The sequence below is a fragment of the Rhinolophus sinicus genome, linkage group LG06 (assembly GCF_036562045.2).
Source record: "Rhinolophus sinicus isolate RSC01 linkage group LG06, ASM3656204v1, whole genome shotgun sequence".
NCBI classification, from domain to species: domain Eukaryota; kingdom Metazoa; phylum Chordata; class Mammalia; order Chiroptera; family Rhinolophidae; genus Rhinolophus; species Rhinolophus sinicus.
In genome coordinates this window covers 15,851,807-15,878,791 of record NC_133756.1, presented here as the reverse complement: position 1 = coordinate 15,878,791, position 26,985 = coordinate 15,851,807, and the positions used below count along the sequence as shown (strand labels likewise).

General features: G+C 43.6%; 1 protein-coding gene across 1 annotated transcript; it reads right to left on the bottom strand.

Moving 5' to 3' along the window:
• Positions 1 to 17,822: 17,822 nt before the first annotated feature.
• On the bottom strand, positions 17,823 to 25,810 carry KLF17 (KLF transcription factor 17). The gene is made up of 3 exons (XM_019751043.2): positions 25,748 to 25,810; positions 18,304 to 19,162; positions 17,823 to 18,067 (listed from the first exon to the last, which is right to left on the bottom strand). Exons 1-3 carry the CDS (start codon positions 25,805 to 25,807, stop codon positions 17,823 to 17,825), a joined length of 1,164 nt encoding a protein of 387 aa, XP_019606602.2. The 5' UTR covers positions 25,808 to 25,810.
• Between the last annotated feature and the right edge of the window lie 1,175 nt (positions 25,811 to 26,985).

Sequence of the window (26,985 nt, the reverse complement as noted above, 5' to 3'; positions counted from 1 at the left end):
CCATGTTGTTGGAAATGACAGGGTTTCCTTTTTTATGACTGAATAATATTCCAGTGTGAGTCATGGTAGAAATGAAATGAGAGAATATCTTTGAAATTTCATTAATTTAACCAAATCTCCAACACCATGTCTGAGGAGGCAGGGCATCTTTGGAAAAGTCTCTGGGGCAAGATCTCTGCAGGGGATGGTGGGGGCATTCATGCATTTATCTAGATTCCCATCTCCACTGGTAGGTAGGAGTAGCATAATAAGAGGTTACATTTGAGAAAAGTTACTCTGTGTGGGGGGTGGGATTTGGGGGACGAGCACACTGGATGGAGTCAATTCCAGACTCAGGCCAATTAAAAGGCAATTGCAGGCTTTAGGCAAGAAGTGATGGAGAGCTGGACTAGGATAGGGTCAGCAGGGATGGATAGGAGGGGCGTGTGGAATTGGGATTTGAGTTAGGTTGGATCCCTGAGCTTCTAACTTTTTTGCAGGATCCCACAGCTAAAGATCCAATTCAGTTATCAGGCAACAGCAAAGAGACTTCCATGGACCCTTTACTTCAGACACTTGAGGAAATTGAGGAGCTTCTCCAGGACCTCTCTGAGACACAGGAGGCAAGAAGCGCAGCCCCACCAGAGCCACAGCGCTATCTACCTCTGACTGCCTGTGATGAGAACAGCCAGCATGAATCCATTCAGAACGAGACGATGACTCCCTTGAGGCCCACAATGATGATATCTGTATGTTCTAATGTCCCTGGGACGGTCTTTGTCCAGAATTCAACAACACCCCCTGTTAAAGTCCCAGATATGACCCCTCGAGACCTAAGTGAGAATTTTTCCATGGACCAAAATGTAACCTTTGATCAGAGAAAACCCATAGCACCCTCCTGGATGACAGATGTCACTGACAACCCAAAGATATCGTTCACTGATTGCCAAAAGATAACCATCACTGCAAACAAGAGGACAATCCCCAATGAAGGTAGCCAGATGAAGACCCTCAATGATGACCAGACCCTCTATGGAGGCCAGATGACCTTCAGTGGGAATCAGACCCTCTATAGAGGCCAGATGGCCTTCAGTGGTGACCAAACCCTCTATGAAGACCAGGTGACCTTCAGTGGAAATCAAACCCTCTGTAGAGGCCAGATGGCCTTCAGTGGTGACCAAACCTCTGAGGACCAGGTGAAGACCCTCTATGGAGGCCAGATGACCTTCCGTATGGACCAGACCTTCACTGGGGGCCAGCTGGCAACATACAGTGGTGACCAGACCCCCTATGGGGATCAAATGATGACCCTTACGGGGGACCATATGACAACCTTCACTGATGACCACCCTCTCTATGGAAGCCATATGATGCCATGTCAGTCATCATCGCCATATCCAGGATGCCTATATTTTTCAAATTCCCATTTGACCCAAGGACAATCCCTAGAAATGCAGAAGTCAAAAGTCAAGACCCAGAAATATCAGTTCCAGAAGAATCTTGACATTTTGAAGCCCTACTCTTGTGCATACCAGGACTGTGGGAAATCGTATTCAAAGCGTTCCCACCTCCAAATCCATGAGCGCAAACACACTGGTGAGTAAGGGCTGAGGGTTAGGGATGACTAAAGATTTGGGCCTTTACAAAGCTTTGGGATCATTTGAGATTGTTGTCCCTCTAAGACTGAGAGCCCAGGAGACCCTAGAAAGGGTTGGCAAATTTGAAAGGGTGGATAAAGCAGTGCTAGGGACAGACTTTAGTTCTAGGCCAGAGCCAAACTGGCTGCAGCCTTTTGTGTTGTTACCTGTGCTGGGCTGATGGAAATAAGTGGAGGAATTTGTTGGACCTCTTATGTATAGTCTTGACACTACCTCTACTGGGGCTGTCACTTCATGGACCTCTCCTTAGACCCAACAGACCCCCTCCCTCAACCTCCTTATCCCCCCACTGCCTTTCTCCTTGACCTCTACTTTTTTTCTTTCTCTTCCTTTCCCTCCTTTACAGTTTTCTTCTCATCCTTCCAGCTCAGGCTGCCCTCTTTCTCTTCCTCTTTCACCCTCTCCAGTCTCCTCTTCTCCGGCTCTCCCTCTCCTACACCAATATGCTCAAAAATATTTCTTCCCCATTCACTTTCAACTTTCTTGTCCCAGGCTACCCTGAAGCATGACAAGTGTCTGTCTTTCTCTCTGGTCCAGGGGAGAAGCCCTACAAATGCAATGCGAAGGGATGCACATGGGAATTCACCCGGTCAGATGAGCTCAACAGACATAAGAGAAAACACAGCGGGGAGCGACCCTACATGTGTACCGTATGCAACAGGAATTTTGCACGATCTGATCACTTAAAGCAGCATCAGAAAGTCCACAACCTGTGACTACGAACCCATCAGCCCATGAAGAAATGAGTACAACTGAAAAGATTCTCCCTACTAAGCCTTTGTTTGCTCGGCACCTAGCCCTGTACCAGCACATAATAGGTGCTTAATATTATTTGTAAACTTTTAAAGTTTTTATTTATTTTCTAAAACATTTTTTTTCTTCATTCCCCCTCTCCAGGGATAACTGTTTTTATCATGTGCTAGCTCTTGCTCTGTGTGTGTGTGTGTGTGTGTGTGTGTGTGTGTGTGTATGATTGAAATGTATACATAGTTCAGATGTATAAGAATTTAACATTCTATATCTGAGCTTATGTTTCTTTGGAGCTCCATTTCTATGCAGTTAAGAGGAGGGGGACACTGGTCTGCTTCCAGTGTAAAACCGTCTCAGGTAAAATAAAATTCACTTAGGTGTGTACTTAATCTATTCAAAAGTTGAACCTCCTGTCATAGCTTTTTCTTCTCTCAGGCAGTTTCCTTTTGCCTTCTACCAGAATACAGGGGCTGGTGACACTGGAGGACGGTGGTCAAGTGCTGGCTACCAGGGGAAGGATCTATCCTTTCCACTGGACCTTGGGCTCTTCTCTCTTCATTGCTTCTTCTGATGGGTGTGCAGCTGGAGTGACCTGTGGTCTGGTGTTCTTTGCATGGGCATGGCTTCACAACTGCTCCTGAGGAGCTTAGCCATCTTTCCCCATTGACTAGTTCCTTCTTCCAGCTCTCACAGGCCTTTTAGGTCTGGCTTTGACTCTCATCCAACCCCTAGCTTGTGTACTATCCTGCCAAAAAACTGGGTAAAGTCAAGGATGTGATGTATCCTACTCCTCATTTCCAAAGGGAGAACTCTGAAAAGTTCTTTCCCTTTCCTAAAAGGGAAGTAGGCCACAAATCCCCAGGGCTTCAATTTACCCTGTAACATTTGAGGTTCTTCCTAACCCACCCACTCTCACCTCATAGAGTCTTTGAGGGACCCAGGCAGCAGTTGGGCAGTTATTTTTCTCCCCCAAGCAGCCAGTATTGTTTTGAGTAGACAATGGTTTTAGGCACTCGTAGATAATGGGGTAGGTTCATGGGTCATCCATGTGTCCCACTAAAATGCAGCAGTTCTTATCAGGGACTTGGGGCAAAGGCAAACTGGAGTACACATAGACAATACATCTATACCAATAATACATTCAGTAGGGGAGCCAAACATAGCAAAGGTTTGTAGGGACCCAAAAGGACCCACCCATAGCTGGGGTTGAGCAAGGGTCTTAGTGGTAGTGGCCTCAAACCCAGAACCAGAGAGCTTTGTTTCCTCCTCATCCTGGAAACAGGGTCTCAGGGATCAGTCACCTGTGCACAAGCAGCCACAAGCCCAAAAAGGGCAGTTCTCTCTCATTCCCTTTGAACCTTAACCTCGGCATAGGGCCTCCAATACTCCATGGGCATAGAGGGACCTTGGCCTGCCCCCTAGTCTTATTTACGTTTGAATGCCACGAGGTCCAGGTAAGACTGGCAGTACTCTCTGATTCATCTCCAGGGTCACAGAGCCCCATCAGGTCTCCCATGCCCCAGTACGTGGCCCTGAACCCCGCGGCCTATCCGTCTCCTCCTTTGCGACTGCCTGCCAGTAATCAAGTACAGAGGTCGTTTTGGGAAGGCCTTTGCCCAGGTTGCCCAGGAGAGGGCACCAGGTTGTTACTCTTAGCTGCTCTTTCTCCTGGTCAGTCTTTGCTATTTTGCCAGTGGCCACTTTTTCCATGTCTGGGAATTTCACGTCCATGTCAGGTAAGACTTGGACTGTGTCGTGAGCCAATTGACCTGACCTCACGAGGAGGCTGATCGGCCTGGTGAGCTGCATGAGCAGGAGCAGCAGACAAACCCGGACATTTGAGTCTGCCTAACAGTCTTACCACCTACTGTTCTCAACCTTCATTGTAGACCCAAGAGACCACAAGCGTGGCTTACAGGGACACGAGAGCCTCTGCAAATGTGGTCCAAACATGGACTTTGTCGTGGGTGGGCCAAACTTGTCAAATAGTACCCACTGAGGAAGGCGGTCTTGGGTGTTCGTACCCTCTCATCCCCCTTTCTTCCTCCTTAGGCAAAGTGGCCATTGTCCAGGATTTTAAAAGAGGGGGTCTGTAGTCATATACCCCATAAGGCACCATCTCTGTCACTAAGTTTAACAAGATGATCTTTTTCATTGTGGAGGCAAACTAACAAGTCTCTAAGGTCTCTTTGGGCCACTGGACAAAGTGATCTCGAAAGACTACACTCTCACTGAAGGCATGAGTCACAATAACACTGCATCGCAGGATATCCCTTGGTCCCAGGGACATGCTAAGAGCCAATAGTTATTGGATGCAATTCAGCATGTGAGGTTGCTGACAATTTTTGGTCCCGTTGCTGCAGGACCATGAACAGCAGTCAGGGAACTGCTTCGTAGCTTTCCCAGACTCCCTTTGTTGGATTTCTAGTTTGACCCACTGGAGGAGCCCAGTTAGGGGGTGGAAGGCAAAGAGGACCAATGGCTCCCCTCAGAACTGAAAAGCTTCTGTAACTAATTCACTAGCATTCCCCAAGGCCCATTGGCATGGCTGTGAATGTGCTCCTTGAGACCCTCAGCCTATTTTTTTTATAATGAGTTTTTATTACTTATACAGTTTTTTGTTTTTTTAAGATTTTTTTATTGGAGAAGGGGAACAAGACTTTATTGGGGAACAGTGTGTACTTCCAGGACTTTTTCCAAGTCAAGTTGTTGTCCTTTCAATCTTAGTTGTGGAGGGTGCTGTTCAGCTTCAAGTTGTTGTCCTTTCAGTCTTAGTTGTGGAGGGCACCATTTAGCTCCAGGTCCAGTTGCTGTTGTTAGTTTCAGGGGGCGCAGCCCACAATCCCTTGTGGGAGTTGAACCAGCAACCTTGTGGTTGAGAGCCCATTGACCCATGTGGGAATCGAACTGACAGCCTTTGGTGTTAGGAGCACGGAGCTCCAACTGCCTGAGCTACCAGGCCGGCCCGAGACCCTCAGCCTTTTTATTTTCCAGAACAGTTTCGTGCTCAGTTGGCCACCCTGCCCACTGCATCAATTTGTTGAGTTGCCAGGTGCCAAGATGGTTAATCAAGACAACAAGCCAAACTGAAGGTAAAAATCGAGGCTTTATTCACTTAATGTGACAGTGCAAGCAGAGGTGAAAAGCAGAGATGCTGGCTCCCTAAGGCTCCATTTCCCCCAGGGAACAGCACCAGGCAAGGGTCAGATAAACGGAGGCAGAGGGGAGAATTATCTCACTGTCAGGAACCCCAAACAAAAGGTCCTGACTTTTCATGGACCTGGGGGACCTAGGGGAGGAAAAGGACAAAGGGCTAGGAGTGGAAAAGAACTGAGCCCGAGTGAAGAAAGTGCCTCACTAAGGGCCCAGGAAGGAGGCCTCTGACGGAGGTGACCAGGCTAGAAACAGAAATATACACAAGAACACATCTGGCCCAGTGGGCCCCGAGTCCTTGCAACAACCTTCAGAAAACATCAGTGCCCTGGCTGTACGCTGTGGAGCGGGCAGCTTCCCCCATGAGGCCAGCCAGGCAAAGCGTTATAGTCAGGCCTAAAAAATCATACATAGGAATTTGGCCTGGAACCAGATTCCACTCAAGTTAAGAATTGGAATATTACTGATACTCTTGTATCTGCCTATGTACTTCCCACATCCAACCCTCTGTCTATCCTCCAGAGTTGACTGCTACTCTGAACTTTGTATACGTAAATTCCCTTGATTTTCCTTGTATATCCACACACTAGGGTGGGGAGGAGACCAAAGAGATATGAGAGTACACTTGGGTCTCATGTTAAGTGCAACCACCATAAAAAGAAAAGATAATATAGCCTCCTTCATTATCCAAATCTAATCTGCTGGACGGTGAATTTTCAGACATTAACCGAAATATGAAAAATAACACATTCCCACCCCATCTAAAAACCCCAACCACTTTCCTCAAATTTCATTAAAACACTCATATAACAATCCACCAAGGATTTCACATTATATAAAGCACTAAAACCCCCAATTACTTATTTATTTAAAACCTAATGAACTCAGTAGTAGACATGGTGGTGTGCAGCAATGATACATACGATGCTGGATGCTAACTGCATTCTTCTTACACACCACAACCAACATGCTCTGTGACTGCATCAGTCTGCATCCAATCAGGAGAGAAAAAGCACACAGCGATTTAAACAAGGGAAGTTTAATAGAATGAATAAACTACGATAAAAGAGCATCTATAAGATGTAAGAAAATATTACATGGTACCTTAGGGCTGAGAGAGCATCTAAAGAGGGACAAGCTTGGAAGGTGGGGTTCAGCTCTCACTGAAGAAGGTATAGCTGCAGAAGGTAAATGGCAGAGAAGTTTGCTGGTTTGTAGTCATTGGGGAAGCAGAGCTGGTTCACAGTCACTGATCAAGCTGGAAGCAGCCCTCCTGAGTGCAGGTGAGCTGTAGAAAGGGACCAGGTGCAGGGAGGGAGTGGAGGCGCTGATGTGGGCAGGAGGCATGGAACACACAGTGTCCATGATGGAAGGGCTGTGGTGTTGGGAGGGTCAGCTTGGGAGACCACCTGGGAAGTCAGCAGAGGGATTGGGCCCACTGGTGTGGGTGGAAGGCCTGGAATCTGCAGCATCTGCCTTGAGAGAGCTGCAGGAAGGTGCTCACCAGGCTGAGCTGGGGCTGCAAGGTCAGTGAATAATGAGCTGGTGAATGAAGAGACAAGTAGACCAGTGAAATAAAATAGAAAGTCCATAAATAGATACGAGTACATATGGAAAATAAGTATATGATAAAAGTGACAAAGCACTGGAGCAAAAATGGACTTTAAAAAATGTGCTGGGACAGCTATTAAAGTTAACCTACTAGCAAAAGCTAAAATCAGATCTGTGCCTCATTCCATACGTAAGAGTAAGCTCCAAACGGGTCAGGTATCTAAAAGTAAAATATGAAATCGTACTAGTACTAAAAAAAATAAGTGAATTTCTCTATAATCAGAATTTAGAGAAAGGATTCAAATCCAGATGCAATAAAAGAGGAGGGTTGATAAAATTGCATGAAAATAAAAATTTTTCAAATGGCAAAAACTATAGATAAAAAATCAAAGAACTGACAAACTCTCAAAAATTGAGAGGAAATATCAAAACCCAGAGGAAGAAAATGGACAAAATCATGAAAAATCACACACAAAAATTTAATAGTCCATAAATATACAAAAAGAAATCTAATTCATAATTAGATTATTTATTTCATAATTTCTTTCACGTTTCTTATTCATAATTTGAAAAGTGCAAATTAAAACTACAATGAAAGAGTGACATCAGTGAAAATGGTGGGATAGGGAAGGCCAAAGTTTCTCTCCCCCATAAAAGCACTGAAAACACTGGTAAAAATTTTCAGAACTCAGGAAATTAATCAAAGGCTTGCTACACTCTGGGGAGAATTTATTCAAGAAAAATGACTGAATATCATTAAGAAGAGTGAGCTTTGTGGCATTTCAACTTGTCCTAGGCCCATCCACCCCAGCTCCATGGTAGCCTTGAAAAGCAACAGCCTACAATTATGATGTAAACTAGCAGCCCAGCAGCCACTGCAGGGGCAGAACAAGATTGGAATTCTTTTAAAGCTCCATTCCCAGAGAACTGTCATTATTTGACCTGTCTGGTGGTTCCCTGGTAGACCCCAGTTGCAAAGCTGTCTGTATTTGACCTGACTCAGAGCTTGCCCAGTGCAAACAGCCTTTTCTCTAAGGGCATTATTCAAAAATGATTAGAGGCAATTGTTGAACATCATACCTGCCTGAGGCAGTAGACAACAGTTGGGAACAAAAAATAAGCTAACCAAAAAAGTTAGAAAGGAAAAGCTGGGGAATAAGATGTCCATAGGTGACTTTGGAAGGCTGCAACATATTTCTGGGAAATTAGAAGACTATGCACGTACATAGGACTTTGCTCATGCTACGGGCTCTGCGTGTGCTCAGGGAAGACCTGAGAAGGCCCTAAGGTCTCATCTCTGGCTAACCTTGAGACTGTGTGCAAGCAGGAAGTGAAGGCTAAGATGGAGTTGTCAGTTGCCTGGCTGAAGATGTGCTACCCCAATATACACGCAGAGCCACTTGGCAAAGGCTGAGAGAATTATTGGTTCCTGGCATCTAAGGAAATCTCTATCCAGCCATTAGCTGACCATGAAGGTCAGCAGATTTCGGTGGTCACATACAACAAAGAATACCGTTTCCCCGAAAATAAGACCTAGCCAGACAATCAGCTCTAATGTGTCTTTTGGAGCAAAAATTAATATAAGACTCGGTATTATATTATATACTATATTATATTAATTATATCAATTATATTATATCATATCATATCATATTATATATTATATTAACCCGGCCTTATATTATAGTAAAATAAGACCGGGTCTTATATTAATTTTTGCTCCAACAGACGCATTAGAGCTGATTTTCCGGCTAGGTCTTATTTTCGGGAAAACACGGTGCGACCTTTGTAGAATTACTTCAGAATAATCAGATAACAATGATAAGCAGATAACAACAACAAATAACAACAACCAACCATGGGGAGGGGGAAGTTATATTTCTAGAGTTGCCACATAATATTATTTAAAATGTCTAGTTTTCAACAACAAAAAATTATGAGACATGCAAATAAATAAAAAAGTATAACTTACACATGGGGTGGGGCAGCGGGAATAGTTAGTAGAAACTATCCCTGAGGAAGCCCAGACATTGGACTTACTGAACAAAGAATTTAACTCAGCTATTTTAAATATGTCCAAAGAACTAAAATACGAAAGTGATGTCTCAGCAAATAGAGACTATCAATACAGAAACAGCTGGATATCCACATGCAAAAGAATGAAGTCACAACACAGACAAAAATTTACTCAAGATGATCAAAGACCTAAACGAGCTAAAACTGAAAAACTGTTGGAAGAAAACAGGGGTAAATCGTTTTAACTTTGAATTAGGCAATGCTTTCTTAGATATGACACCAAAAGCACAAGCAACCAAATTAAAAATAGATAAACTGAACTTCACCAAAATTTAAAACTTTAGTGCTTCAGAGGACCCTATCAAGTGTATAAAAATACCTCCCACAGAGTGGGAGACAGTATTTGCAAATCATATATCTGATAAGGATCTAGTGTCCAGAATATATAAAAACCCTTACAACTCACTAATAAAAAGATAAATAACCCAATTTTAAAATGAATAAGGGATTCAAATAGACATTTCTCCAGAGAGACTACAAATGGCCAATTAGCCACATTTGTAAGAAAAATACGAGATATACAAATAGCCAATAAGTACATGAAAAGATGCTCAACATCATTAGCCATTAGGGAATGCAACTCAAAATCACAGTGAGATACCACTTAACATCCAGTAGGAAGGCTATAGTAAAAAAGGTGGACAATAACAAGTGTAAGTGAAACGGAAAAATTGTAACCCTCATACATTGCCAGGGGGATGTAAAATGGTGCAGTCACTTTAGAAATAGTTTGGCAGTTCCTCAAAATGCTAAACAAGTTACCATACGACTTAGCAGTTCCGTACCCAACAAAACTGAAAACATATATCTACTCAAAAACCTGTACATCAATGTTCATATCATCATTATTCATAATCATCAAAAAGTGGAAACAACCCAAGTGTCCATCAACTGATGAATGGATAAACAAAATGTGGTATATCCATACAATGGAATATTCAGTCACAAAAAGGAATGTAGTCCTAATTCATGCCACAACACAGATGAATCTTGAAAACATTATGCTAAGTGAAAGAAGCCAGTCACAAAAGGTAACGTTCTATGACTTAATTAACATGAAATGTCCGGAATAGGCAGATCAATGGAGACAAAAGTAGATTAGTGGTTGCCCAGGACTAGAGAAAGCGGGGAAATGTGCAGGTGACTATTAATGGATATGGGGTTTCATTCTGGGGTAATGAAAATGTCTTGGAATTAGAGTGGTGACGATTGTACAATTTTGTGAATATATTAAAAATAATGAATGTACACTTTAAAAGGATGAATTCTATGTTATGTGAATTATTATTTGGATATTAAATGAATAAATAAATATGCTATCCTGGATGGAATCCTGGAATAAAAAAAGGACATTAGGTAAATAAAAACTAAGGAAATCTAAATAAAGTTTGGACTTTAGTTAATAAGAACTTATCAATATTGGCTTATTAAGGACCGGCCCGGTGGCTCAGGCGGTTAGAGCTCCATGCTCCTAACTCCGAAGGCTGCCGGTTCGATTCCCTCATGGGCCAGTGGGCTCTCAACCATAAGGTTGCAAGTTCGATTCCTCGAGTCCCACAAGGGATAGTGGGCTCTGCCCCCTGCAACTAAGATTGAACACGGCACCTGGAGCTGAGCTGCCGCTGAGCTCCCAGATGGCTCAGTTGGTTGGAGTGCGTCCTCTCAACCACAAGGTTGCCGGTTCGACTCCTGCAAGGGATGGTGGTCTGTGCCCCCTGCAACTAGAAATGGCAACTGGACCTGGAGCTGAGTTGTGCCTTCCACAACTAAGACTGAAAGGACAACAACTTGAAGCTGAATGGCACCTATTGAAAGACAAACAACTTTCTCCACATTATAGCAGATTATAGCCAATGAGCTGAACGTTCTTCAATAGAAGACTGATGAAATAAATATGGTACATCCATACAATGGAATTATATGCATCAATTCCAAAGATTCTAGTAGTTCTATATTTGCTGATACAAAATAGCCTTCAAGACGGACTGACAAATAAACACAGCAAGAGAACCAATGGTGTGAATGTTCATTACGTATTATAGATTGGTCTGGAAGGCACATAACAAAAAGTAGCATCACTTTCAAGGAGAGAAGTTCAAGAGTGGCAGGAGGACTTTTCACTCAATATGTTCTATCTTTTGCATTTTGTACTGTATGTACATATTATCCATTTAAGATGTTTTTAATGAAATAGGCAAAGGAAAAGATAGAAAAACTGAAAATTAGAGAGCTTGTTTATCTTTTATCTCAACACTCAGCTGTAGGTATGAGTTGGAGATCAATGAGAACTGGATCAATGAATGAATGAATGAATGAATGAATGAACACCTGAAAACCAAAGGAGATACTTATTGAAAAGAGGCATTATTTTCTTGCTATATTGAATGTAGAAGTGGAATAGATGTGCCAGTGTTTTCTAAGAGCCTTTTTATACACCATCCCTCTTACCCCTCCTTTTTCCCAAAATCTTTCTGCATGCATCCAGGGCTTCATTCTAAACGCTTCTATCCACAGTTCCCCAGGACCTAGGATTCCCTTTAAGAACTATCTCGTCTATACATGGCTAAATTCTACACCAGCCTGTACAGAGAGGGGATGTCCTTCTCAGGACGTGGGCCAGGCCCAGGGAAGTGGCCTTTGGGAAGGCCTTGACTGCCGTCGCAGAGCCAGAAGCCCGCAACCTCCAGCACCATCTTGACAGAAGCAGGAGCATATGCACCCTGGCACCTGGGGGTGTTGCCAGCACAACCTGCCCACAGGGATCATGGCTGGAGGTTGGGAGGGGACCTATAGAATGAAGTCAGGAGAAATTCTTCTCAGCTCAAATTCCTCATTCCAAACACAGCGCTTCACAATCTGCTTGACTGGGCAGACCACCATCTGCCCCCTTCCCTGTACGCAATTGCCTCCTGTTCAGCCCAGATCTCCTACCCACCGTCCATACGAGACAATGGGCTTCCAAATGCAGTTATAATCATGTGTTAGCGTCAGCCTTTCCTGCACTCGGTCCAGCGACCAGGAGGAGCTAAGTGACCACTTAGCCACCCAGACTCCTGGGCACCCAGTAAATTTTTGAATGAGAATGAATCATATGAGGGTTCCAACACTGCAGGATCAATGTCTGAATAACTTTTGGAAAGCCTTCCCCCTTCCCTGGCCCTATTTACCATCCTTCTGCCAAGGACCCTCCCAAACTACCCCACAGTACCCTCTGGAACTCCTGCTCCATAATCTGGGAACTCCCCTACCTCCTCCCCTTCTGTGAAGAAGCTCCCTCTTCTGTTTTCCTTCATATCCTACTTCATCTCTTCCTTGGGGAGACCTCTCATTCTCCCATCCAAACTACCTTTGGAGCATAATGCCACTTAAAAATCACTACTCTCCCTCCCCACCAAAAACCTGTCCCATTAGATACTCTACCATTCTAGTCACTGTTCTCAACTCACCTCCTTGGTCACTTTCACTCGTTCCTGGAAGGTGTTACCTTCCTCATCTACTCCCTCTCCACCCAAGGTTTAGCCATACGTGGTCCTAGGCACCAGCCAAGGACGACACAAATAACACCTTGAACTCGCTACATCTCCAAAAACCTTCACTTCTAGCCCACTCCTCTCCTACGGCCATACCCTGGGTCTCATCACCATTCCACCTCCAAAATCACCCAGCAGCGCGCTGATCTTCACCACCATCTCTCTTGCCAGCCTCACTCACTATTCTTAATATACCACTTGTCTCACTGCATTGGAACCTATCGCAGCTCTACTGTGTCTGTTCCTCAGCATCCTCTGGACTTCACATTACCCCCCCACCCCAACCCCATCTTAAATTCCAGGGTCCCTTGATTCTTTTGCCACCCCCTTGTTCCTTTATCCTGCTGTGGCACTCACCTAACAAAACCCCAACCCCTGCTGACTCCACAACTACACAAGCAACTGGTGACACAGGAGAAAGTCCCATAACAGGGTAGACTGACACTTCTATAAATTGTCACCAAGCTCAGCCAGGCTCTCAACCTTGCCCTGCAATCCTTCTGTTACTCTAGTCAGTTCACAGCCCACTGAGTTACCAACCACCCTTTGAAAAATGCCTCAAAGAGAAACTTATCACAAGTGAAGCAGGAGGTTTAGGCAGAAATATTCAGGGCAGCACTGTTGTAGGGACAGAGCCAGGAGTGCAGTTTCTAGCCTCTCAGCCTCACATAGAAAGCTGCTCACTCGGGTAGTAAATAGCCATCAACTGTGATTGGATGGCCATCAGCTGTGGCTAGTTGGCCATCAGCTGTAACCAGTGAGCCATTGGCCACTAATATAACTGCTGTGGCTACGCTAGCAGAAAATGGGGGCTAGCAAGAAGATGGTGGCTGGCAAGAGTGGATTGCAGTTAGGATGGCAGGTTGCAGTTAGCAAGTGAGGTTGGTTGGCAGAGAAGCGGACAGCGGGTTGCAGATCGTGTGGCTCCTGCTTCCTGTGTCTCCAACCCAGCCGCCAGCACGACTATAGTGGTATGACTCCCCTATCTATGGCTCCGTGAGTGTCCTTTTTGTCCTCACCATATCCTGCGTTCTTATGCGGGGAGCGGGAGCTGAGACCCGGCATGACACCCCGCATGACAATGACAATAAATCTCAAAAGCGTAATTGTGAGCAAAAAATAAATTCACAGAATTCATTACAATATGATTCCATTTAGATGCATTTTAAAGATGCAGTAACAGACACTGCATTTAACTTCTCACCTTAAACAAATAGAGAACCATACAAAATATATGAAGCAGTGGATTTCGGCAACGGACAATAGGCAGCTCAGGACTGTTACCCCTGAGGAAAGGGAGGAAAACCAAACTAGAGCATGGAGGTCCGAGGTAAGGAGACAGAGTGAAGTTTGAGAAGACCAGTGGCTTGAATTTGTGAGGCAAAGTACTTGAAGGGACAGAGATTTGCAGAGAGTGTGCTAAAGCCTAGCGAGGTGTCCTTTTGAGTCTTCTGCTGAGCACTGTACTGATCAAACATGAGAAGAAATTACCCAAGACTAGGAAAAAGACCACTGAAAAGAAGTAGGCAGAACAATTCCTGGAGCTTACACAGGGCTGGAAATAGTTGTTCTCACTAGCCAGAATGCACACATAATATAGGGATCAGGTAGAATCTTTGAGAATTTGCCTTAGTAGTGGGGCAAAATTTGCTCTAGATAAAAGGCAGTTCTGGGCCTGTCCTAAGGAAAAAAAATTAAGCCTCAAAGGGATCCAATAAATTCTAAGAAGTAAAATGCATACCAGAAGTAAAAGCCAACACTATTTAAAAGAATACCAACAACATAAATTCACAATTGCCTGGCATCCAGTAAAAAATTATCAGTTATTTAAAGCAGGAAAATAAGAACAATTACCAGGATAAAAATCAATTGATAGATCCAGAAATGACAAACATGATGGAACTAGCATCTGAGGACATTAAAATATATTGTAACTATGCTACATATGTTCAAGAAGATAGAGGATAGAAATGAAAGATACAAAAAAGATCCAGATTAATTTCTAGAGATGAAAAATACAGTATCTGAAAAACACACTGGTTGGAACTGATTAGACACTGCGGAAGAAAAGATCTGTTAGTTTGAAGATATCTAAAATGAAGCAGAGAAAGAAAAAAAGACTGAAAAAAATTGGACATAGCGTCAGTAACCTGTGGGACAATATCAAGACGTCTACTATACAGGAAGATTATGTGTCAGTTGTGTGTCAGGAGGGAAGGGACAAAAAGGCCAAAGTTTTTACAAATTTTATTAAGACAATAAGCCTTTGAAGTTCGATAAACCCCAACGGCGTCAAGTTCAAAATCACATTAAACCAATCACTCTAGTTTAAGAATAGATACATATATGGTAAAAGAACAAAGAAAAGCAAAGGCAAGATTAACCAAAATTCAGGATAGTGGTTACCTCTATCTCCATGGAGGGATGTGATCAGAGAGGAGCTCAGTCTTCAAACGTTAGTACTTTTTCTCAAATGACATAAAGGGTAAATATTTTTATTTTTATTCTTTAAATTGCATGTACACAAATACTTTTTGCATGTACAACAGAGAACACAATAAAAAATAGAAAATAAATTAATGAAGTTCGTCCATTCTTCTTGTTATTTATAACACAAGCCAAAAACTTGAGTCATCCTTGACCACTCCGTCATCAACAAACCCAATTATCTTTAAATTTTTCTACTCTCCCACCTCCGCTTGAACCAACACCCTGGTTCAAGCCTCCTTCAACTCTCACCCAGAGCACTAAAACCTTCCTTTCCCTTAAGGTAAAGAAACCACTTTTAAATGGGATTAATTGTATCTCTTTAGCTTGAATCCATCATTCTTGCTCCACTTGCTATCTGAAGCAACAGATACAAGTGCCCAAGGCCAGTCAGGAAACGGCAGACAGGGTTCAAATTTTACTGGCTTTACTGGAGAGCCCACAATGTCTTTCTCACCCACTATCCTGCCTGGTGTTGAAAAAGACAATACTGAGAAAGGCTTAGCCCCAGCCTGGCATAGGGTAATCACTGGTTAAAGGATAGAGCTCTTCTCTTCCAATCACCCCCTCACCACAGAAGGGAGCCCAGGTGGGAATTAAAGAGACCTTGGGTACTTGAGACCTCAGTCCCTAGGGCCAGAAATTGAGTCATAATCAAGTGCCCTCTTCCCCAACTTTTTCTTATCATTATCTACTGCTCTTGCTTGGCATTTGGGTGAAGGCACCTGGAGGCCCAGCCCAGTCACATGGGGGCCACTAGGAGAACTGATGAGAGGGGCATGCAGCACAGGGTTAGGGTAGGGATGAGAGGGGCAGGGGCAGATACAGCCAAGGTTGTGGGACTTTCCCAGATGCCCAGAAGTTCGAGTCCACAAAGGTTCAGCTCTTCTCCTTGGCAGCACTGAGCGCTTCCCGAATCTTTGTCTGTGATCTTTCTGCCATGCAGCAAGGCTCTGTCATGCACTGAGTCTTCAGTGTCCAGCACTGGGCATGACCAAGGGTAGACATCCAGGAAATGGGAGCTCCTCAGCTGACTCCGGTACTTTCGTCCCTGACACACCCTTTCCTTGTTTCCACCATGACTCCACCATGAGTCCCCACAGCGGTGATGCTCTGTATTGTGGGCTCAAAAGTATTTGCCAAATGGATGCTTGCAGACTGACTCTCCTCTGAGCAGTTGCCAGGTCGTGTTGTCTCTACCTGGAATTCTCTTTCCTCTTCATTCACCTATTCAATTTCAACATTTAAGAGATTACTAGATGTTACATATGCTCGCTTGCTGAGCTCAAGGGTCACCTTTCGGACCTTCCCCTTTAGGTGCTCCTCTCCTCCATGGCCACTGCACCGAGGGTAGACCTCATCCCCTAGTTAAGAGGTCTGCCTCTGGAGTAGACAGATTCTGGCTGGGATCCCAGCTCTGTCATTTGAAAGCTTGGGCCCATTCCTTTATTATTAGTTTGCTGGTCAGTAAAATGGCTGGCTGAGAAGTCCAGAAATAAGATTCTGAACTACTTGGCTGAGTTGCCAGGATAGGAATGATGCCCTCAATCCCAGGGGAGGGGCAGGGCAGGACAGACCCTTTAATCCCCAGTATTTGGTAGTCCAATCACCTGGGCTCTGTAAAGACAGGAAAGAAGTTATAGTGGACTTCGGACTTCTCTGCCCTGGTCTAATGTCCCCTAGAAAACAGAGCCTAAAACGTGAACTAAGTATCGATGTTTTATTTGGGTGGTGTAAACCCAAGGCACTGAGAGTGAGAAAAAGGAAGCAAGCAGGAAGAATGGAAAATAATGCAAGGTGATAGCAGGTGAGGCCCTGCTTCATGACAACCATTGAAGAAGCACAGCAGGTGTGTCCACTGGCTACTTGGGAGATCTCCCCATTGGCTGTACTATTTGGAGAAATGGTGCCTTGCAGCAATTCAGGGAAGACGGAATTTAATCTGCCTGGCTCTCTTCCATCTCTCACTAGTCAGACATTACCCCAGGAGCATTAACTCCCCTACATTTCTGGGTTGCTAGTGGCTACTAGGTGCCAGATCCCATGGCCTGTGGTGGGACATCCCTTCCAAGTCTAGAAGTAGTGGGAGGAGACAGAAACTCGAGGCATGTGGCTGGTGAGTGCTGGACAGAATCTGATTCAATATATAAGATGTGTCCAAAACAGTCTAATACTGTTTTATTCCTTTACCAGAAGAGGAAACACGGCAGTGATCAAATACCTTTCCCAAGGTCACATGGCTAGTGTAAGCGGTAAATTCAGGATTTGAACATAGCCTAGCTCTGGAAACTGTGGAAGACCAAGATAAGGAACTTAGTTTTTTTGTAGCAGACAAAGCAGAGTCACTAAAGGGTTTCAAGCTAGGGAGTGACGTAAGATAAAGAGCTTTTTAATAAAGCTCCCAATCTCTACTTTGCTCCATCTTCCCATGTGGCGCAACTCAGCAAAAGTAGGTGGTCCCAGAGAGGTCAGGGTATCCAAGACAGTTTTTGAAGAGTGCCTGACTGGGTCCAGAGCACATATGGGCTTCAACACTGCCCATAATCTTTCTCGGCCTTCATCTAAGCCTATACCTAGCTGGTCAGCGGCTGGCAGGATCTGGGTGGAGAAGCAAAAATGAGGGGAAGAGGAGGTTGAACTAAAGACCAGGAGCAGGAGGACCAGCTATCTGTCCATTGATGGTCTGTGTGTCAGGGGATCCTGACACCCGTAAATGAGTCCTTTGGTGTTGCCTGAGATGGTCAGATCTCATAAACTGTCGGCTGCACTGATCACATTTATGTGGTCGGTATCTGGTGTGTATCCGCATATGTCGTCCAAGCTCATCGGAACGGAAGAAAGACCACGTGCAGCCTTCCCACTTGCATTTATAGGGCCTCTCACCTGGGGAGAGAAGATGACAAGGGAGGGAAGGAATTAGAGGAATTTAGGCCAGCAGATAGGAAGGCAGGGGTCTGATTCTATGAGGCAGAGCAGTCAAGGTTGAGGAATCAGTATAGCTTGATCCCAAGCTCGAAGGATGGGGGCTAATCCCCAACCTTTACAAACCAGTGGTCTAGCACAAATCTAAAACCCAGTGACTCCTCCAACCCACCCCACCTGTCTGACACCTCATTTACCTGTGTGTTTGCGTTGGTGACTCACGAGGTGAGAGCGCTTAGTATAAGCTTTTCTACAATCCTCATACTGGCAGCAGTAAGGCCTTAAAACTGGGGACCTCCTCTCAGAAGCCCTTTCCTGGGCCTTGGAGTTCTGCTCTGCTCTATGTGGAGCAGGTATGTGCTGCTCGGGTAGGAAGAGGTCTTCCTGGGAGGCTGGCTGGCTCACAAAAGAGTCCGAGGATTCTAAAGCCAGCAATGATGGGGACCCAGCTGGGGGAATTCCATAGTTGTGGAGATCTCTAGGAGAAAATATCTGAGCCAAAGAGGGGAGCATTGCCTGGCTCTCAGTGGAAGGCATGGTTGGGGCCAATAACATTTTAGGTGTTAAAGGGTCTCTGTTAGAAGATACGGTTGGAGGGCCCGAATAAGGCGTTGTTGGTACACTGATGTGGGACATCATTGGGATTCCAGTGGGAGCTGAGACGGGAGGCTCATTGGGGGGCATCTTTAGGTTCCCACTGAAGGTCATGGCCATCCCTGATATATCGGGCTCTCCTAAGGGCATCATCTGGTGCCCCTTGAAAATCATTCCTGGCTGAGAGGGAGACATTCCCTGATAGTAAATCATCTGGGAAGCAGTGAGAGTTACTTGGGGGCAGTAGTTCACGCCATGCTCAGGCAGGAACACACTGAACTGGGGACCCACTTCACTTGCATTCTGCCTGGGTGCCTCAGCAGGGACCAAGGGGACATTCTCCAGCTGTGGGCACTGAGAGAAATGTTGAATGCCTGATGGGTCATGGTTCCAAGAGGTGTGCACTCCACTGTTTCCGGGAGATAGAGCTATGTCCAAGACGCACATTGACTTCTCAGTATCCTTGGAGAGAGAGAAAGGTAAAATTCACCCTAGCTCAAATTCCAGTACCACATGTCCCTCCTCCCCATCTCCGGATCGCATCTGAATCCAGGCCTCCGTCATCTCTGGCCTGAATGATCTATCCTGCATCCAGGCCATTCTCCAGCCTGGGTTTTTCTAAGGTGCAGGTCTGGCTGATAACGCAGTGGAAGCCTGGGTGTGACTCATGCCACTTTTCCTCCTTGGCATGTTTTTGGTTTTTATTTAATAAAAAGCAACAAAGACCAAATAAAATATTCCACAACCTATACCTTCAACCACTCTGAGAAAACCCTTAAACTCCAGGTTATATTTAAATGTGAGAGTGAAAGAACATCTCAAACCAGCAGAATGGGTGCAGAAAGCCACAAAGGTAGGAAGAATGGAGGCTTCAGATGAGTCCTGGCTTTAGCAAAACTTAGAAACCATCTGCAAATATTTACCTACAGAAGAGGGCTCACCTGAGTGTGAACTGCTGTGGGCAGGTCTGAGATCAAGGATTGGAGGACATAAGAAAAAGAGGCAGACTTTAAAAATCAATTTTTAAAACGGTGGGATTGTCTTAGAATTCAGGGGCAGTATCCCTTGATGACAGACTGGTATGAGGGGAAGAAAAGAAGGGATTGGTGGTAGAACCTCTTGAAATAAGATAGGATCCAAAAAAACATATTTAAATAGAAATTGTCCATTGTTGTAGCAATAAAGAGAGCTCTTGAGCTGGAAAACTGGGAAAGCTACCTCCATTATTTCCCATCCACTACTCCATTGGGGCAGTACAGAACAGACCAAGCCACTCAAATATGAAAAACAAACCGTAAGTTAAAAAATACAGACAGTATCCATAAAAAAATACTAAAACATCAAAAAAGAAATTAAAGATTGTAATTTTCCAAAAGAAAAAGAAAATTCACCCGAAAAATGCTGCCACAGATCAAAGAAAAATTAGCAACAAACACAAATTTAAAAAAAAAAGAAAACTTAAGAAAGCAATTTCAGCCTTTACAACAATTATAGGATCACAGGGCAGAAAGAGAGAAATTCAAGGAAGTTATATTCAGACAATAGGCTACAAGTTATATTAAAGCAGAGGGAGAGGGCAATGATAAGCGTTGCTCGAAGGGCTTCTGTGGTGTGGCAATTTTTCACAGGTCTTTACTACAGGATAATTCACTAAGCTGTACACTTTAGATGTTTAAACTACTAAACATTTAAAGAAGAACGCTGTTTTTCAAATTCTTCCCAAAATTTTTAAAAAAGGAATAGTTCCCTAACTCATTCTATGAGCCCAGAATTGCCGATACCAAAGCCCAACCAAAACATCACAAGAAAACAACAGACCAAGATATTTTATGACTATAGATGCAAAAATCCTCAACAAAAAACTATCAAATCAAATCAATCAACACAATTAAATAGATTATATAACACAAACAAGTGGAATTTATACCAGAAATGCAAGGGTGATTCAATATGAAAATCAATCAATGTAGTATCCTAATAACCTTCACAAGTAAAATAAAAGCAAACAAACAAACAAAAAAAACTCATTATCTCGATTGATGCAGAAAAAGCATTTGAAACAATCCAACACCCTTTCATGATTAAAAAACAAATAAACAAAAACTATGACTAGAAAGAAGCTTCCAACATAATAAAAGGCATTTATGAAAAACCCACTGCAACATCATACTCAATGGTAAACGACTAAAAGCTTTTCCTCTAAGATCAGGAATAAGGCAAAGATGGCCACTCTCACCACTTCTATTCAACACTGTATTGGCAGTTCTAGCCAGAGCAATTAGGCAAAAACAAACAAACAAACAAAGAAACAAAAGGCATCCAAATTGAAAAAGAAGTAAAACTATCTCTGTTGTCACATAATACAATCTTATATGTGGAAAATTCTGAAGAACATATACACTGACACAAACCTCTGAGAACTGATCAAATTTAGCAACGGAGCAGGATACAAATTCGACACACAAAAATCAGTTGTTTCTATACCCTGACAATAACCAATACAATAACCATTTCCAAAAAGGAAATTAGAAAAACAATTCAATTTATGATATTGAGAAGAACTGAATACTTAGAAATAACCCAAGAGGTTAACTCAATCACTGAAAACTACAAATTAAAGACGTAAGTAAATGGAAAGACATGTTCATGGATTAAAGGATTTAAGAGTCAAGGGTTACCCAAAGCAATGTATAGATGCAATACAACCTCCATCAAAATCGTTTTTTGGCAAAAATAGAAAAATCCACCCAAAAATTCATATGGAATCTCAAAATAGCCAAAACCAATCTTGAAAAAGAACAAAATTGGAGAATTCACACTTCCTGATTTAAAACTTACTACGAAGCTACAGCAATCAAAACTGTATGGTACTGGCATTAAGGATAGACTTATAAACCAACAGAAAAAAACAGAGCCCAGAAGTAAACCCTCACAGATATGGTCAAATGATTTTCAAAAAGGGTGCCAAGACCATTCAATGGGGAAAAGACAGTTTTTTTCAATAAATAGTGCTGACATAACTGGATATCCACATCGTTCTTAGCTATGACACTAAAGACATAGGCAACAAAAGAAAAAATAGACAAAATTGGACTTCATCAAAATTTAAAAATTTTGTGCATCAAAGTACATTATCAGCAGTATAAAGGCAACCAACAGAATGGGAGAAAACTTGCAAATCACACATCTGATAAGAGACTAATATCCAGAATATATTAAAAACTCCTAAAACTTAACAGGAAAACAAAACAACCCAATTCAAAAATAGTAAAGGACTGGGGCAGCCGGTTAGCTCAGTCAGTTAGAACTCAGTGCTCTTAACAAGGTTGCCATCTGGATCCCACATGAGCCATTGTGAGCTGCGCCCTCCACAACTAGATTGAAACAACTACTTGACTTGGAACTGATGGGTCCTGGAAAAACACACTTAAAAAAAAGAAAGTAAAGGACTTGACTAGACATTTCTCAAAAAACATACAAATAGCCAATAAACACATGAAAAGATGCTCAACATCACTAATCATTAGGGAAACGCATATCAAAACCACAGTGAGAAACTACTTCACACCCATTAAAATGACAATATAAAAAAAAATTGTCAGCAAAATGTGAGAAACTGGAATCCTTGTGCACTTGTGAATGTAAAATGATGCAGCCACTATGGAAAACAGTATGGCGGTTCAACAAATTACAAACAGAATTAACATGACCCATAAATTCCACTGCTGGATATATACCTATAAGAATTAAAATCAGGAACTAGACTGAATAGATATTTGTACACCCCTGGTCAGCAGCATTTTGTACACACCTGGTAAGCAGCATTTCTCACAATAACCAAAAGGTGGAAGTAACCCAAGTGTCCGTCAACAGGTGCATGGATAAACAAATAGGATATATACGTATTAATATAATATTTATTCAGCCTTAAAATGGAGGGAAATTCTGATACATGCTTCAACCTGAGTGAAACTTGAAGAATTATGCTGTAAGTGGATTGCACCAGTCACAAAAGGACAAATAATGTATGATTCCATTTATATGAGGTACTTATGAAAGTCAAATCCAAAGAGATAGAAGGTAGAATGGTAATTGCCAGCAACTGGGGGATGGAGAGGAGATTGGGAAGTCACTGTTTAATGGTTAAGGAGTTTCAGTTTGGGAAGATGAAAAAAATTCTGGAGATGGATGGTGGTGACAGTTACCCAATAATGTGAATATGATTAATGCCACCATACACTTAAACATGGTTATAATGATATTTCTATGCTATGTAGATCTTACCACAATTCTTTAAAATGTTTTTTAAAAGGACACAGAACGGGTCCCCACTGGCCAAATCTGTGAAAATTTGAGAATCGAAAAGAACAATGATTGTTGATTTTAATAGATTGAATCTGAAAACTCATGAGCCAAAAGTGACAAAGGGTAAGCTATTATCCCAGTGTCAGCCATTGTGAATTTAGTATTTATTCCGTCTTTCCAGTAGGAAACTGTTATTTCAAAATCACCAAATAATTCCAATTTTTTTACAGAAGAATACAAACTAATAAATGTAGAAGGAATGGTAGAATTAGAAAATCATTATTTTACAACCCCTAAAAAAACTTTTGATCAAGGAAAAAATATTTGGTTGAAACCAGTAGCTGAATGATTGCTGGGGAACTGGTTATTTGGATGCAGCCAAGGTAACGTGACACAGATTACTTTCTGACAGCAAGGCTAAAAATAAATTTGAATAGAGACTAACAGGGTTTTTGCGACCTTAATTCAAGGACCAAGCCTAGGGTCACCAAATGTGGGGAGCCAGATGAGTCTTCTGATGTAATGCAAGATGAAGCCTACTGTACCTGTGAGGCAGTCTTACCAAAAATCAGGAATCCAATTAAGCTTTAAGATCTCACTCTAATTAAGAGATAATACAAGAGACAGATGATCAAGCTAAATTACACCATGAAAAAGCAATCTGGTAAATCCAGAAAAAGGAGTCTATAAGAAAAAAATTAGGATCATGAAAAAAGAAAGTCAGTAGGAAAAAAGAAAACTATTCTAATTTCAAAGAGACCCAAGGGATACAATAAGCAGATGCAGTGTGTGGTCTTAAATTAGATCCTGGTTTGAACATATCAGCTCTAAAGGACATTTTAGGGACAACTAGATGAATTTGAATAATAATTGCATCTAAGATGTATTAAGAGATTATCGTTAATTTTGATAGGTTTGATAATGTTTTGACTATGGAGGGAAAACAATTTTTTAAATCCTAGAAGGGTTGGGGAAATCCTGTTTTATTCACCACTATATGCTCAGCATCTAGCGTAAAGTAGGCACACTATAGACCCCAAATAAATGTCTTTTAGATGAGTATTTCTGGGGTGCTCAGCCCCTTTTCTCTCCCTCTCAGTAATGGCCCTCTTTTATTTTCCTGATCCTTCATAGGCAAAAATCTTTGGAGATGGCGAAACACACCTTCACCACTACCTTGGCCTTATTATTCCCCCAAATTCACTCGGGGCCCCATCTCTCCACAGAACCAGCCCAAATATAGGTCACCGATGACTTCCCTGTCACTAAGTCCAAAACCTTGTCAAACTCCTCTTTGCTGGACCTCTCAGGAGCTTCTGAGATGGGGAAGTCACTCTTCTTGAAATGTTTCTTTCCCTTGGCCTCAGGAGCACATTGCAGGAACACAATGACACTCTTGCCTACTTTTTCTCCTTCCCTTCTCTCCCGCCCTCCTTTTCCTTTGTAGGTTTTCCTAAAGCTATTCTCGGGCAATCTTTCTCATGCTAATGATCCATTTCTGTTTACATTCCAATTATTCTTAAACCGATAGCTCCAGGCCAGACCTCTCCTGAATCTTCCAGCTACTCAACGGCTCAGTCCATTTGAATAACCACAGTCACTTTGGACTGTCCAATACACAGGAGCGTCCTTGCCCCCCTCCCCAACCCACCCCCCGGGTGGGGGGTGGGGGGGGATTAATCTATTAATCCTGTTTCTTCTCATCCTTTTCTCTCTCAGATGTCACCACTATTCTCACTTGATTGTACAGGCTAGAAATCTATGTTGTCCTGGATGTGTCCCTCACCCCCTAGATCCATGTAATTACCACACTGTAGTGTCTACCTCCAAAACATCTCCAGGATTTCCATCTCCACTCTCACCTCTCTGCTGGGTCGCCATCTTAATTCCCGCTTGGATTATCACAACGGCGTTCTAACTATTGCCTGTAATTCTGCCCACATCCGCCAGGGGACTCTTTAAAAAAATTCAAATCTAGGTTAAAAAAAATTCAAATCTAATTGTGACTGATCATGGTTAAACTCATCAATGGCTTCCTGTTGCTCTTGGAATGACCAACTCAAGCCCTGCACCACCGCGATGGTGCGGGGGTCCCTGCCTCCCCTCCCCTTGGGCCACTCTCCCGTCACTCTCTTGGCCTTCAATCTCGTAGTCCATCTTTCACTTTCTCCAAGGTAGAGGTATCCTGTCTCTGGTCTCAGGACCCCCAAACCCTCACCGAACCAGTTCTCCAGTCCCAGACCAAATCCGAAGCTGTCTTCTTGGCCTCCTAAATCAGATCAAGCATCTCTGCTATTCGCTCCCGTGGCCCCTGTACTTCTCCGTCACAACAATTTGCACTGCTAATCATTAAGCTATTTATTAATAAAATGGTATAGTGTCTTATGGTAAACTCACCGTTGTATTCCCAGGGTCTGGCAAAGGCCTACCACTTAGAAGGGCTCCAATAAATATTTAATTTTTCCCTCCTTCCCGTTTCCCGCTAACTTCCTAACTTTGTCTTCTTTCCTCAGTACTCAGATCCCTCTCCTGGGACCTTTTCACGCCCAGCGCCCGGCACAGGCTCTCACTTAGGCTCGGTGAGTATTAGTTCGATAAACTACACACGATATCGGTCCTCGATCTCCCATCCCTCCCAACCTCTTCCTTCAACTCCTAACGCCTAGAGGGCTGCTTCCCTCCGCTCCCGCAGCCTCGTTGCCGCAGCCCCCACGCCCTGCCCTGGGGCTGACGCCCGCCCACCTCTGAGAACTGGTGCTGAGCTGCCGGCCAAAGGCTCAGCCCTTGGGCCTCCTGCTCCATCTCAGCCTGGGATCCACAGCACCTCGGGACTGTGTGCGGGTCCAAACCACATCAGAAGAGAGCTGAGCCCCGCCGCCACTGCGTCGCAAGTCAGGTGTCGCTGCACCTCCACGCCACAATCACGGCGCTCGGCTTCTACTTCCCGCCGCGCTGGGGGGGCGGAGCCAAAGGCCGCACCCTTCGACCCACCCAGCAGAGGCTGCTCCACCCTGCCGGGTTCAGCCTGTCCGGACTCAGCGGGGCCACTAACAGGATCGCTTACCTTAACCACTCCATAAGTCTTAGGTCTACGCCATCCTACCTCCCCATCCACCCTTAAGCCTAAGCACTTCTGTTTGGCCCAAATGGGGGTGGGGACACCGAGGTTTCAGAGTTCCAGCCAGGCCTTGTTGATCTCTGAGTGGAGAAATGGGGAAGGAGGCTGGAGAGAATGGCAGATGGGGTGTAGGGTCTCTGCAGACAGGAGAGCCTCCACTACCAGCCCACCAGATTACGGCTCTTGTCATAAGCTCCCAGAGGCCTGGATCTTCTTTGCCAGGTACCTCTGTCCCTTGTACAAAACCAAGACTGGGAGCTCCATGGTACAGTGTCTTTATTCTACCATACTTATCCGGTACCTATTGTGATGGGCTCTGTGATTTGGAACTAGGGATACAATGGCAAACAAGACAGAATAAAGTCCTTGCTCTTAGGAATTTTCATCCTAAATGAGCAGACAAATGAATTCAATCAAGTCAATAATTATAAATGGTGGCCAGTGCTATGGAAAAAAACATAATAGAGAAATGTGAGCTGAGAACTAAGAGCCTAAAAGGAGTCATGCATAGGAAGATTGGAGGGATCTAGGGCAAGAAAGAAGTTGGTTGCCATGCCAGAGGGAAATCAGGACGCCCAGGTGACCTCGGGGATATGTGCAGGCAGGAGAGAAGAATGAGCTGAGGACAGAGATGGGCAGGGTCTTGAAGATCCTGGCTGGTAGTTTGGATTTTATTCTAAGTGTGACAGGAAGCCACTGAAGGATATTAAGCAGGTCATTGATGTGATCTAAGTTTTTAAAATAATCATTGGGTTACTTTGAGGCTTATGGATTATAGGGGACAAGATGGAAGCAGGAACACGAGTTAGAAAGCAAAAGGATCTCTCCAAAAAAATATGTCAGTATTTGGTGGAGGTTGGTG

Bases quoted from the DNA above. Each gene is read 5' to 3' on its own strand.
- KLF17 (XM_019751043.2), bottom strand. From the start codon at position 25,807: ATGGAGCAGGAGGCCCAAGGGCTGAGCCTTTGGCCGGCAGCTCAGCAC. The intron at 19,163-25,747 runs GTGGGCGGGCGT...TCTCTCTCCAAG, and splicing joins CTCAGCACCAGTTCTCAGAG to GATACTGAGAAGTCAATGTG. The intron at 18,068-18,303 runs GTAAATGAGGTG...TTCTCTCCCCAG, and splicing joins TCACCAACGCAAACACACAG to GTGAGAGGCCCTATAAATGC.